Raw genomic sequence first — 12,660 nt, 5'->3', positions numbered from 1 at the left:
ATTGAATGTTCTTTGGATACGTTAAAATGCTATGAGAGAGATATGCATGCATAAACGAATAGAAACTCGAGAAACTCATCTTGTGTTTTTTTCAAAACTCGTTTGAGAGTTTCTTAAACATTTACTTGAATAATAATAATAGTTAAACTTTCAAGACTTTTACATAAACATAATTTGTTCTAAAGATGATAGAAATGAGAAATAAGTTTATAAAAAATGGTCGATATATTGTAAACATAGTAGTCGTGGGGTAGTAAAACATCTAATAGCATTAAGATTGGTTCCAATTGGATATTTCTCGATTTATATTAATGCACAGTGTTCATGACCATATTACAGCGATGGATGATCATAATTCACAATGACAATTGAAAGTCTCAGTTTGCTTACCTTGGGTTACAAATAATATATAAGACATTATTTGTTAAAATATTATGCATTTCTTACAAGGTAATGTATTTCCTGTGCAATAATATGAATGTAATTATGAATACTAGAAATTGTAAGATCATTAGGGAGGACAGAGACCCAGACACCAGTCTGATTCTCGCTAAATTTAGGTTGTCGACCTAGTTTATGGTGCGATTCCTATATATAAGCAGAGTTACTCATGTTTTATTTGTATGGTATTTAACACAAAATATAAATTATATTTTTAAGTTATATATATTCCAATTTTTGAACAACTCCTGAAAATGCTCGTGTAGCTCAGTGGTTAGAGCTTCGTGCTTATAGATACAATCGGAGACTCGAAGTATTCTGTACTCAATGATCTGTAAAAAGGATTCTTTGTGAAAAAAGCAACGCGAACGTCGAGGGTTCAAACCCCTCCTCGAGCACTTTCCCTAATTTTTTTTTGATGTATTTTGGATATATATCATAAACTACGAAACAGGCCTCTGTTGGTGAAGAATTAGTTAATATTCAAATTTTTGAGATACACAATTGAATGAAATATGCGATGAGTTTAAAATAATTTAATTATTTATATAGTTACTATTATTAATATCTACAATTGATAAGAATTTTTTTTCTTAATTTTAAACATTCTCAGTTGTATAAGAATTAAGTGAGAAAAAGCAGCAAAGTTTATAAAGAATCATGACTCCTAAGCAAAAAAGAGGCACCGCGTCTCATAAAGATGTTGTCGAACAAGATGATCGTTTGCAAGCTGTTGTGCTAACTGACTCATTTGAAACTAGATTCATGCCTTTATCTGCAGTTAAGCCAAGATGTTTATTACCTCTAGCAAATATTCCTTTGATTGAGTATACATTGGAGTTCTTGGCTAAGGCCGACGTAAAAGAAGTATATTTGGTTTGTTCGTCTCATGCTGATCAAATTAATGAATATATTGAAAATTCTAAATGGAACCTACCCTGGTCTCCTTTCAAAGTATCCACTATTATCTCCCCAGAATCACGTTCTGTTGGTGATGTCATGAGAGATATCGATAACAGAGGTGTCATCAATGGTGATTTTGTTTTGATTAGTGGTGATGTCATCTCGAATGTTCAATTTGATAAGATGTTAGACTTCCACAAGAAGACACACGCTAAAGATAAAGATCATATTTTGACTATGTGTCTAAGTAAAGCTATTCAACATTACAAGACTAGATCTATTGAACCAGCTACGTTTATTTTAGACAAATCCAATAGTAGATGCATATATTACGAAAATATTGATAAACCACATTCAAAAATTAAATCAGCATTATCAATTGATCCTGAATTGTTAGAGGATGTGAAAGAATTTTCTTTGAGAAATGATTTAATCGATTGTCGTATAGATATTTGTTCTGCACAAGTTCCTCCTTTATTTCAAGATAACTTTGATTATCAAACTTTAAGAGAAGATTTTGTTAAAGGTGTTGTCTCTAGTGATTTACTGAAGAAAGGTGTTTATGCGTATATAACAGATGAATATGGCTCCAGAGTTGATAGCTGGCAAGCGTATGATGAAATATCTCAAGATTTCTTAGGAAGATGGGTTTATCCTGTTGTTCTAGAAGCAAACCCACTTGAAGAGAACACATATTCTTACGAATCCCCCCATATATATAAAGAGAAAGACGTCGTCCTAGCGGAATCTTGCAAAATTGGTAAATGCACCGCTATTGGTTCAGGTACCAAGATTGGCGAAGGTACATTCATCCAAGATTGTGTAATTGGGAAGAACTGTTCTATTGGTAAAAATATCAAAATTTCAAACAGTTATATTTGGGATAATACAGTCATTGGTGATCATTCTGTTATCACTCACTCTATTGTTGCATCCGATGTTGAACTAGGTTCTAAAGTTATTTTGAATGATGGCTGTGTCATTGGTTTCGATGTTAAGATTGACAGTGGCATGATTTTACCTCAAGGATCTAGGATATCATCAAGTCCAATTGAAACTGATGTTCCAAGTGTTTTTGAAGAGAGTTTATCAGCTGATAGTAACAGTTCAGGTGAAGAAAAAGCTTCGTTTGCTGTAAACAAAAAAAATAGAGATATAATTGCCATTGAACTAGTTGGTCCAAATGGTATTGGTTACGTATATGAAAGTGATTATTCTGATGATGATGATGATAGTTCTATAAGCAACCACGTTTCAAACACATTGGTTCATCATGTTGAAGAACTGTACTTAAGTGATGACTCTATCAGATCTACTTCTGCTAGAACTAAGAAAAAGAGAACTATGTCTTCAGGTAGTATGTACACAGACAGAGAAGATTATGAAACTGAATTCGAAGATGAAGAGGATTTCGAAAAGGAAGGTATTGCCACCGTCGAAAGAGCTATTGAAAACAATCACGATCTTGATACTGCCATGTTAGAATTGAACACATTACGAATGAGTATGAATGTTACTTACCATGAAGTTAGAACCGTTACTATTAAGTCAATTTTAAGAAGAATCAATCACTTTATATTTACACAAACACTAGGTGCCAAAGAAGCTGTGTCCAAAGTATTTAGCCAATGGAGTGCTTTGTTTAAGAGACAATGTTTTGACCCTGAGGATTACATTGATCTAATAAATATAGTTATGGAAGAAATAATGAAAATTGATTTTGACAAGCCAAATTTAATTTTGTTTGCATCATTGAATTCATTGTATGAGAATGATATACTTGAAGAATCATCAATTTACTCTTGGTGGGATACAATTTCCGAGGATCCATCCTACTCTAACGTTGTCAGTTTAACCTCCAAGTGGGTTGAATGGTTAAAGACAGCTGACGAAGAATCCTCAGAAGAGGACGATGACGAATAAAGAATAAACTTTACAAAGCTTACCAGACATACATACATACATACATCAATAAAGATAACACAATTTTAAAAATAAGCATGTATTTACTAGTCCATTCTTTCAAGCACATTCACAAGATATTACTTAACGCTTATAATAAAACTGTGTTTCTTGTGTTTAAAACTATTCACTAACAAATTACCCAGTTTTCAAATAATTGTAGGAAGAAAGCAACCCATTTTATACATTACCCTCCCCTCCATGAAATGATAATATTTTCCATTCCCCACTCTCGCTACTTGAATGCTTCTACAATGTGTACTTCCTAGAAATATGTTCGTCTCTATTGATATTTTTTCGTTTCTGCTACTATGAACTGTTATTTATTACTTATCTCGATTTAAGCGAGTGAACAAGTATATATATGTGTATCCGTGTCGCAATTCTGATAAGAGATAAAATAATCGTTACCCGGCATACACGAATAACTAATACTACGTGATTGACCACCAGTACGGGTAAAAAAGTCAAGTTGGTATTGTTAGCTGTGAAAATAAGATATATCCCATTCCTTCACCAATTTTTGAACTAAAAAAAAATCAAGAAGAAATGTTTACTGTTGCTAATAACTATTTGTTATTCACATCTTGATACTTAGTTATGGAAATAAGTTGAATTCTAAAGTATCCATTAAATTAGTAAACTCTTTGTAATAATAAGTTTTGAATATTTTAATATGCTATATATACTATATTTATTATAATTTTAGATAGTTAACATATTATCATATTATCATATTATCATATTATCATATTTTTCAATTTTTTAATTATTTGGTGCGGTTATCTCCATATATTTTTGTATTGTCAAACGATTTTTATCAATTGGAATTAAAAATATACTTTTTTTTTTGGTCTTTTGTTATTTTTAAAATTGTTTTAAAGAATATAATAAAGGAAGCAGGTATATTGAATAGTTATCATTTAAGATTAAAGGAATACAGAAAAACGGTTAATACAATTGTCATAGATAATTATATTCTTTAAGTGTGAATTTTGTTTGTTTGTTGATTTTTTTTTTTTTGAAAAGGAAGGAAAGGAAATATAAGTAAAGATAAGTGGTAACTTCGCATTAATAATCCATTAATAATAATCATAATAATAATCATAATAAAAAATGCAAACATTAAAATGTGTCGTTGTGGGTGATGGTGCTGTTGGTAAAACCTGTTTATTAATTTCATATACAACTAATCAATTTCCTGCTGATTACGTCCCAACAGTTTTTGATAATTATGCAGTCACTGTCATGATCGGCGACGAGCCATATACCCTTGGTTTATTCGATACAGCTGGTCAAGAAGATTATGACAGGTTGAGACCGCTTTCATATCCATCTACTGACGTATTTTTAGTTTGTTTCAGTGTTATCTCCCCTCCATCTTTCGAAAATGTTAAAGAAAAATGGTTCCCAGAAGTGCATCATCATTGTCCAGGTGTTCCATGTTTGATAGTTGGTACACAAGTCGATTTAAGAGACGATAAAGTCATTATTGAAAAACTACAAAGGCAAAGATTACGTCCAATTACTCAAGAACAAGGTGATAGATTAGCAAGAGATTTAAGAGCTGTCAAATACGTTGAATGTTCTGCATTAACACAACATGGTCTAAAAAATGTTTTTGATGAAGCCATTGTTGCAGCATTAGAACCTCCAGTTATTAAAAAGAGTAAGAAATGTACTATTTTATGAAGCAAACAAAATTAAAGATATAAGATAAGAATATTAAAAAATTAGAAAAAAATTTAAAACTAAATTAAATATATATTGACGCCGTAGTATAACAGAAGAGAGGAAGAAAAAGTGAGAATCGATCAACATATATCTATATTTATATATTGTACATTGTTGTGATTGTGTGTGTTTGTTTTCTACTTTGTTTGAAGCTCTAATTTTTTAATTTACTAGGATCTAACAATATATTTTATAAGTGTCAATCAATATTATAAATATAAATCAAAGAATCATCAACTTAAATCAATTGAAAAAGAGAAAAGAAAATAGTTATATATTTATGTATATCAAGATAACAAAGACAATTCAACAAAACAAATACAGTATTACCTAATTTTAACATCTTGACTCATGTGAGTTTCCTCATCTTTAACTCTTAGTTAATACATATAAATTGCAATGTCATTTTATTTATTAATAAAATATAACATTATGAGGACTGTGCCACTCCCATTGCCAAGTAATAGATACTGATTGCTTCATAAATAATTGTGAAACTGAAGACTGTTTCAAATAACAAATATTACCCGACTTATTAATCATTCTCCAAAATCATCCTGTACGAAGTAATCCTCCCACATCCCCCAACAACACACCACATAATATCATCATGGCCACAATGTTTTCTAAGTCATTCTTAATGCCACTTAATAACCGTAATCTCAGACAGGGAACCAAAATAAAAGAAAGAAGAATAAAACCTTTTTGTTATTGTCTGGTAAGTAAACGGTGCACGATGCACACTACCAATCTCAACAAAACATTCATGTCAATGGGAACAAGTAAGAAGCAAAGTTACAAAAAATACAAAATACGATGAAATACGACGATAAAATATGTCAATTTCAGTGACAAATCTGACAGCGAATGAATGAATGAAAATTTTTATTTTATGTTTATATCGCTTCAAAGTAAATTAAATAAAGTAGTTTGAATTAAATTAATTGTTACGGATGTGGATGATTTCCGTTTGATAGAATGAAGCGGGCCGTTGTTGTTGCTGCATGCGTTGTTGTTTTTTTCAGTTTTTCACGTCTACAACAGAAACACACAGCAGAGATTCGAGACACACAGACACATCCTACATCAGAACGAGAAAGTGTCCAAAGTTTCAGTCACAAAATAAAGGTAAGGAACCAGTACAAACTCTCTAAACCCTTACATCTTTGCTACCATTCTTAAAAAAGCTCTCAAATACGATGCATTTATATACTTATATATATGTGTCGGTAAGCTTGTTCCTTGTACATATTTATCCAGAGTGTTTTATGTAGAATAGACGATGGATGGCACTTTCAGACTAGCGTTGTTGTTTTTTACGGCTTTGTAGACTCTTACCTCATTCCTTTGTCTTTAATCACGGTTTGCTGTTATTTGGCACGCTTGTATAAATATATCTGTAGCATGCATGGGTTTACTTTCTTGATTCGATGATGCTAGAAACCACCAGTACACATTCATTGTTCTTGTTCTTGTTCGTATCACCCGCTACTGCAGTCTGTGGGCAGGCGCGTATTAATATGCGTGTGTATGTCTGTCTGTGATGGGTAATATCATTTTTTAAAATCTGTCAAATTGATTTGTAGAGTACAGTGTTTGCAGAAGATATATATATTTTTTTGTTTTTTGCCTTTGATATTTTTATATTATTTAGTCGAATACCGTTATGATATTTCCGTTAATTATGTATTTATTGAATATTTATTTCATTGATAGATAGTATTGTAAAAGAATCATCGACACTTCCATTGCTTCATTTTGAATTTTCTTTTTGCTTTTTGCATCAGTGATGGAAATCAAAGTAATAATAAAATTTTATTATGAAATCTATGTTTTAATCAATAAAATTAGACTTAATCATATTATTGTTTTTAGTGTTTGACGTATTCAGATACTTAAAATGGTGTCATACCTCAATTCATCGTATTCTTAAAAGTAAGATCTAAAAAAAGTCCTATAAATATATATATATATATATATGTATATGCATATTGATCTTTTTAAGGAAAGGATAAGATAAAAAGAAAACATATGTATTAGCATTTTTATAACTAACTACAAAAAAAATATTAAGCTCATATTCAATCATTTGTGTATCTCTGTTCTATTTTGTTTTTGGTGATTTTTTCTGCATCTATTAAAGCTTATAATCCCTTTTTTAAATATTGGAATCGTAAACAAATATACAGAAGAAAAAAACAGACTATTTAAATGGAAACAACAATCAACAGTACAAGTAATAGTTCTCAACTAAATGCAGTGGAACAGGGCGCCTCTTCTGATATCAATATATCATCTAATACCGATACAAATTCTACACATACGCCACTTTTAGGCAAGAGGAAATTTCATAAAAAATCTAAAAGTGGTTGTGATCATTGTAAAAGAAGAAGAGTGAAATGTGATGAAGCAAAACCATTCTGTGCAAATTGCCAACATATGAAATTGGATTGTTTTTATTCACCTATTAAGCCAAGGAAAAAGAAAACTGTATCAAAAAAAATTAGTAAAATTAACAATGTACAAGATTCGACAACTACAGATGCTAGTAAAGATTATGAGAGTAGCCAAGTTACAAATTTAAATGACAGTGCTTACATTTCACCGAAATCTACAGTTGTCACGGACATGGAAGATAAAGACGAAAAAATTGGTGCATCCCCATATGAAGTAAGCAAAACAAAGAAACTTAAAGAAAAGAAACTTAAAGTTAATAAAACTAAACGCACATCAACTAAGAAGCCAGCTAAAAGAAAAAATGACACTTCGCATTCAACTGGTTTAAATGGGATTCCTAATAATACAAAAATACTCTCAAGACAGCCATCTAGTTCTCCTTATCCATTTGGAGAAGTATTGCAGAATCAAAATCCTAGACAACCACAAAGGCAACAACCATTACTAATACCACAGTTTATGACTCAAGGAGGGTCATTTCAAAGTCCACATCAATCAGCAACCCCTTATAGTTTGAATTTATCCAGTAATCCTTCTCTTAACAATCAATTCGTTGAACTACCGAATCCTGCAAGTCCTGTTTTCCAATCTACGGGAATGACAGCAGCAAGTAGCTTCAATAGTGTATTTTCACCGGGAAGAATTCCAAATCCATTGGGACAACAGCATTTTCTAAATTCAGGCAGTGCCATTGCACCTCCTAATAGCACCAGTATCATCCCAGTGACTCATCCGATAGGTACCTCATTTTCTTTAAATCCAGAATCAGTACCTTTGAACAAATCAAGAAGTATTGTGAGTGTAGGGATGAATCCTAGTCTGAGTGGCAGCATGAGCATGAATCCTGGATTAAATTTAGGCTTATTCTCGCCTGTCGGTATAGGTGGTGTAAATTATGACTTCCAAGAGCTTCTCGGCTTGAAGCATCAACCAACTGTCTTAAATGTTAGGGCGGCAGATGCGGAGCAAGCATTAGCAAATATGCAAAATCAACATTTGGAAACACTAAAGAGTAAAAACTTAGAAGTTAAACAAAAATCAACTCCTCAACCATATTCTACAGATAATGTTATTGACGATTCCGATAAGAGAAACCTGGTTGCAGCACAACTAAATAAATTAAAATCCGATTCAAAAACACCTCAAGTATCTCATAACATGATGACAACCCTGTCTGCAAGTCCTAATCTACAAGACATGATAAATAGAAATACAACCAATACACATATGATGGAATCTGACTCAACGCAAACATATCCGCCACATATCCCCTCTAGTAACGTATACAAGCAACATACAACTCAAATGACGAATAAAATACCAACAGCTAACTATAAACCTACAAATTTTTCCGGTGCTAATTATAATACAACCAATAGTCCAACACGTTCTAATTCAATAAATCTTTTTAAAAATAATAATCAAGCTCCACCAATTGTTAACCAACCTGTTTCATCTAATAAGTGGTCACAACTATCGAATAATTCCAATTTGAATTTATTGGATCTCAAATTATTTCATCATTATTGTACAGAAGTATGGCAAACTATGGTTGATGCAGGTATTTCTGGTGAAGAGATTTGGAGCACAGATATCCCGGCAATGGCATTAGATCATCCATTTTTAATGCATACATTATTAGCATTTAGTGCTACCCATCTTTCAAGAACTGAAAATGGGTTGGATCACTGCGTTTCTTCCCATAGAATAGATGCGTTAAGATTATTAAGAGAGTCTATTTTACAACTATCTGATGATAATATAGATGCGCTAGTGGCTAGTGCTATTATCCTGATTATGGATTCATTAGCAAATGCTTCAACTAGCAACTCTGGAAAGACTAACTACATATCACCTTCTGCCTGGATCTTCCATGTACGAGGTGCAGCTACTATTTTTACAGCAGTTTGGCCATTACCTGAAACATCGAAATTTTATGACTTAATTTCAATGGACTTAAGCGGACTAGGTAATTTTATTCACCAGAACAGTACAACAATTACTGAATTAACCTGCTTTGACGAGTCTATTATGGATTTTTACCCAGTTGAAGTTGATTCACCTTACTTGATAACATTGGCTTACCTAGACCAATTGAACAGATACAAAGATCAATCAGACTTTATATTAAGAGTATTTGCCTTCCCAGCGCTGTTGGATAAGACTTTTCTAGCCTTGCTAATGAGTGGTGACTTAGGAGCTATGAGAGTCATGAGAAGTTATTACAAACTGCTAAGAAATTACACAACAAAAGTTATGGATAAAGTGTGGTTTTTAGAAGGAGTTTCACAGATATTACCTCACGATGTTGACCAATACAGTGGCGGAGGTGGTATGAATATGATGTTAGATTTCTTAGGTGGTGGGTTGCCATCGATATCAACTACTAACAACATGTCTGAATTTATTATTTAAAACTACTGCGACATGTTAATTCTCGAATTGTACCAATATTATTTGTTCTACGTCTTGCATTTTACTTTTTCTTTTATCTTTCTTATGGCGTATTTTTTGAACTAATTTATCTTTCACTGCTACCTGATTTTCTATAATATGGTGATATGAACTCCTTCGATATTATTTAAATGCTTAGAATTATTCATATAAACAGCGTACCTGCATACTTTTTTATTAAAAACAATTACTACAATTTTATCTTTTTATTTGCTTATAGCTTACTTATGGACTATATAGTTATTGTTAAAAACATCGCACAAAATTCGATTAGCGCGTAGAAAAATTATTTTTCCTAATGATTCTAGAAAGAAAGTAGGAAATTAATTATAAACTCGAAAATTCATAATTAATATATTAAAATTATTAAATATAAATTTAAACCTTTTTGAATTAATAAGTTTTCAATAGAAGAGTTCAATTATAGAGATCATTAAAGTATATTAACAATATAACTATACACTAAAAATGGCGGTTCAAAATCCGAATAATTGGCATTGGGTCGACAAGAATTGTATCGAATGGGCAAAGAAATATTTAACTAGCAAGTTAGTTGGACAATCGACTGATGGTGATAAAACAAGTAAATTTGCAGAAATATCTAAAGTTTCTTCAATTGAAGGTGATTGTGAAGTTAACCAAAGAAAAGGTAAGGTAATTTCTTTATTTGAATTACAAATTACAATGCTAATCAGCGGTAAGGTCGATGATCAAGAATTCGATGGTTCCATTAGTGTTCCAGATATATCATTTGATTCGGAGATAACCGATTATCAATTTGAAATATCGATCTATAAGGAAACTACTAAATTAAATGAAATCAAACCTATCATTAGAGAAACATTATTACCAAAATTAAGGGACATTTTCCAACAATTTGGTAAAGATTTATTAAAAGAAAATGGAAATGATATCCAAGTCTCTGAAGACAAAGTTACTTCCCAATATACCAAATCTAATCAACAAGCTAGTTTCAGAAGTGTTGAAGAGAATGTTGCTACCACAGCATCCACTACTTCTGCATCAAAGACTACCAACCCAGCAACCGCTGCTTCCACTGCTACTACCTCTAGTGGTAGTACTACTAACAAGAGTTCTAGCACTAAATTTGCTTTGGGAACTGGTAATACCACTTCAATTCACATAGAGCCAGTTTTTAATGTTCCTGCTTCGGAATTGTATATGACATTCATTGAAAAAAACCGTGTAATGGCATGGAGTAAATCACCAATCAAAATATCGAATACAAAGGATACAGTTTTAAAACTTAATGAAGAATTCAAATTGTTTGGTGGAAATGTCACAAGTAAATTGGTTTCCCAAATTGAAAATAAAGAATTAGTATTCGAATGGAGATTAAATTCATGGAATGATAAAATCATTTCTAAATTAAAATTAGAATTCCATGAATCTAAAGCATATCATGAAACTAAATTACAAGTAACATGGGATGGCATTCCAATTGGAGAAGAAGAACGGGTACGTAACAATTTCGAAGAATTTTACGTCAGAGCAATTAAAATTACATTTGGGTTTGGTGCAGTTCTATAGATAACAAGAATGATTATTCTGAGCCTATATATATATGTAAATGCTTATAAAATAAGTTATTTTAATTTACAATGCGTACAATGATATAATTTCTTCAAAAGAACATATGTGTATTATATATAACCCAATTGACAATCGTTACACTAGGTGGTTATCATCTACCTATTCTCAATGACAGTAATTAACATTTCAATTCTTCCTATTGCATTTCCATATATACGGAATTTGAATATATACATAGTAATACTACTACGGTAGAGAAATGGGACATGGGATTATCATCTTTCTCTAGCTAGGAAAAATATGCATAACTAATAATGCACCAATGCCGTATAAGTAATAATAAAGATCCAGTAAAATCAACTGTCTACATCTTCTTTTGCCCTTACACAATCAAAAGTAGCGTAGTCGTTATTATTGTTATGCGCATATTGAATATACAATATTCTCCGTTTAACCGTAACGCGACCAACCAAACTTACCAATGCTGTACCAATGCGGTAAGATAGGTGAATACGTAGCCGTCCCGCTAAATATTTTGGTGGTGAATTGACCAAAGACAGTCAGTATATAGTGTAATCCGTAACAGTGAGATATATATAGGTGACTAGTTAGACCTGACTATTTTAGTCAACGCGTCCGCCCAGCTACCCCAGAGCGTTTTGTTGCTATAACAAAAAAAGGAAAGAGAAAAATAATAAAAAAAAAGAAAAAAATTCACCGTCTCCTCTATAAGGTTCATTTGTGTGCTGCGGTGGGTATATAGATAATCCTCGTTTTTAGTTAATTTAATATAGACAATACCAAGTTATTGTTCCGCGTACTAAAACGAGTCTACACGTTCACAAGGTATCCAAATGATTTACGCATAAGTTGTTGTATTTTGTAAGTACAAATTCAGCCATGTGGTCTGGTATATATCCGTAGATACGTCTTTGCAATACAATGCTGCAGTGAGTACTGTGACCTTGAGATTGGTGATATCTTGCTGACCGTTACGCTTCTTTACAGAGCTACAGTGAGAATCGTAGAAAACCGGAGGAAGGAAACAAAAAACTATGTCCACACCCACATATATATGCACGTACAAATTGATATGATATGTCATTGGTCCTACCTACGTTTATCAGTCATTTGAAAATTACCTATGTGGCAATC

At 32.0% G+C, this 12,660-nt stretch overlaps 4 protein-coding genes and 1 non-coding gene across 5 annotated transcripts; all 5 read left to right on the top strand.

Annotated features, from left to right (window-relative positions):
- Nucleotides 1-697: 697 nt before the first annotated feature.
- Nucleotides 698-839, top strand: TPHA0Ctrna2I. The gene is made up of 2 exons: nucleotides 698-735; nucleotides 803-839. It is a non-coding gene; the product is annotated as a tRNA-Ile (tRNA).
- A 262-nt stretch (nucleotides 840-1,101) lies between these two features.
- Nucleotides 1,102-3,267, top strand: GCD6 (translation initiation factor eIF2B catalytic subunit epsilon; the record flags this gene model as incomplete). The annotated part of the gene is made up of 1 exon (XM_003684760.1): nucleotides 1,102-3,267. The coding sequence occupies one exon, from the start codon at nucleotides 1,102-1,104 to the stop codon at nucleotides 3,265-3,267; it is 2,166 nt and encodes a 721-aa protein (XP_003684808.1).
- A 1,155-nt stretch (nucleotides 3,268-4,422) lies between these two features.
- On the top strand, nucleotides 4,423-4,998 carry CDC42 (Rho family GTPase CDC42; the record flags this gene model as incomplete). The annotated part of the gene is made up of 1 exon (XM_003684759.1): nucleotides 4,423-4,998. One exon carries the CDS (start codon nucleotides 4,423-4,425, stop codon nucleotides 4,996-4,998), a length of 576 nt encoding a protein of 191 aa, XP_003684807.1.
- Nucleotides 4,999-7,251: 2,253 nt separating this feature from the next.
- TPHA0C02180 (Zn(II)2Cys6 transcription factor) lies at nucleotides 7,252-9,912 on the top strand (the record flags this gene model as incomplete). Its single annotated transcript, XM_003684758.1, has 1 exon — nucleotides 7,252-9,912. One exon carries the CDS (start codon nucleotides 7,252-7,254, stop codon nucleotides 9,910-9,912), a length of 2,661 nt encoding a protein of 886 aa, XP_003684806.1.
- Nucleotides 9,913-10,419: 507 nt separating this feature from the next.
- AHA1 (Aha1p) lies at nucleotides 10,420-11,502 on the top strand (the record flags this gene model as incomplete). Its single annotated transcript, XM_003684757.1, has 1 exon — nucleotides 10,420-11,502. One exon carries the CDS (start codon nucleotides 10,420-10,422, stop codon nucleotides 11,500-11,502), a length of 1,083 nt encoding a protein of 360 aa, XP_003684805.1.
- Nucleotides 11,503-12,660: the final 1,158 nt, after the last annotated feature.

This window comes from Tetrapisispora phaffii, chromosome 3 (assembly GCF_000236905.1).
Source record: "Tetrapisispora phaffii CBS 4417 chromosome 3, complete genome".
In the NCBI taxonomy this organism is placed as follows: Eukaryota; Fungi; Ascomycota; class Saccharomycetes; order Saccharomycetales; family Saccharomycetaceae; genus Tetrapisispora; species Tetrapisispora phaffii.
This window is presented reverse-complemented; position numbering and strand designations above follow the sequence as displayed.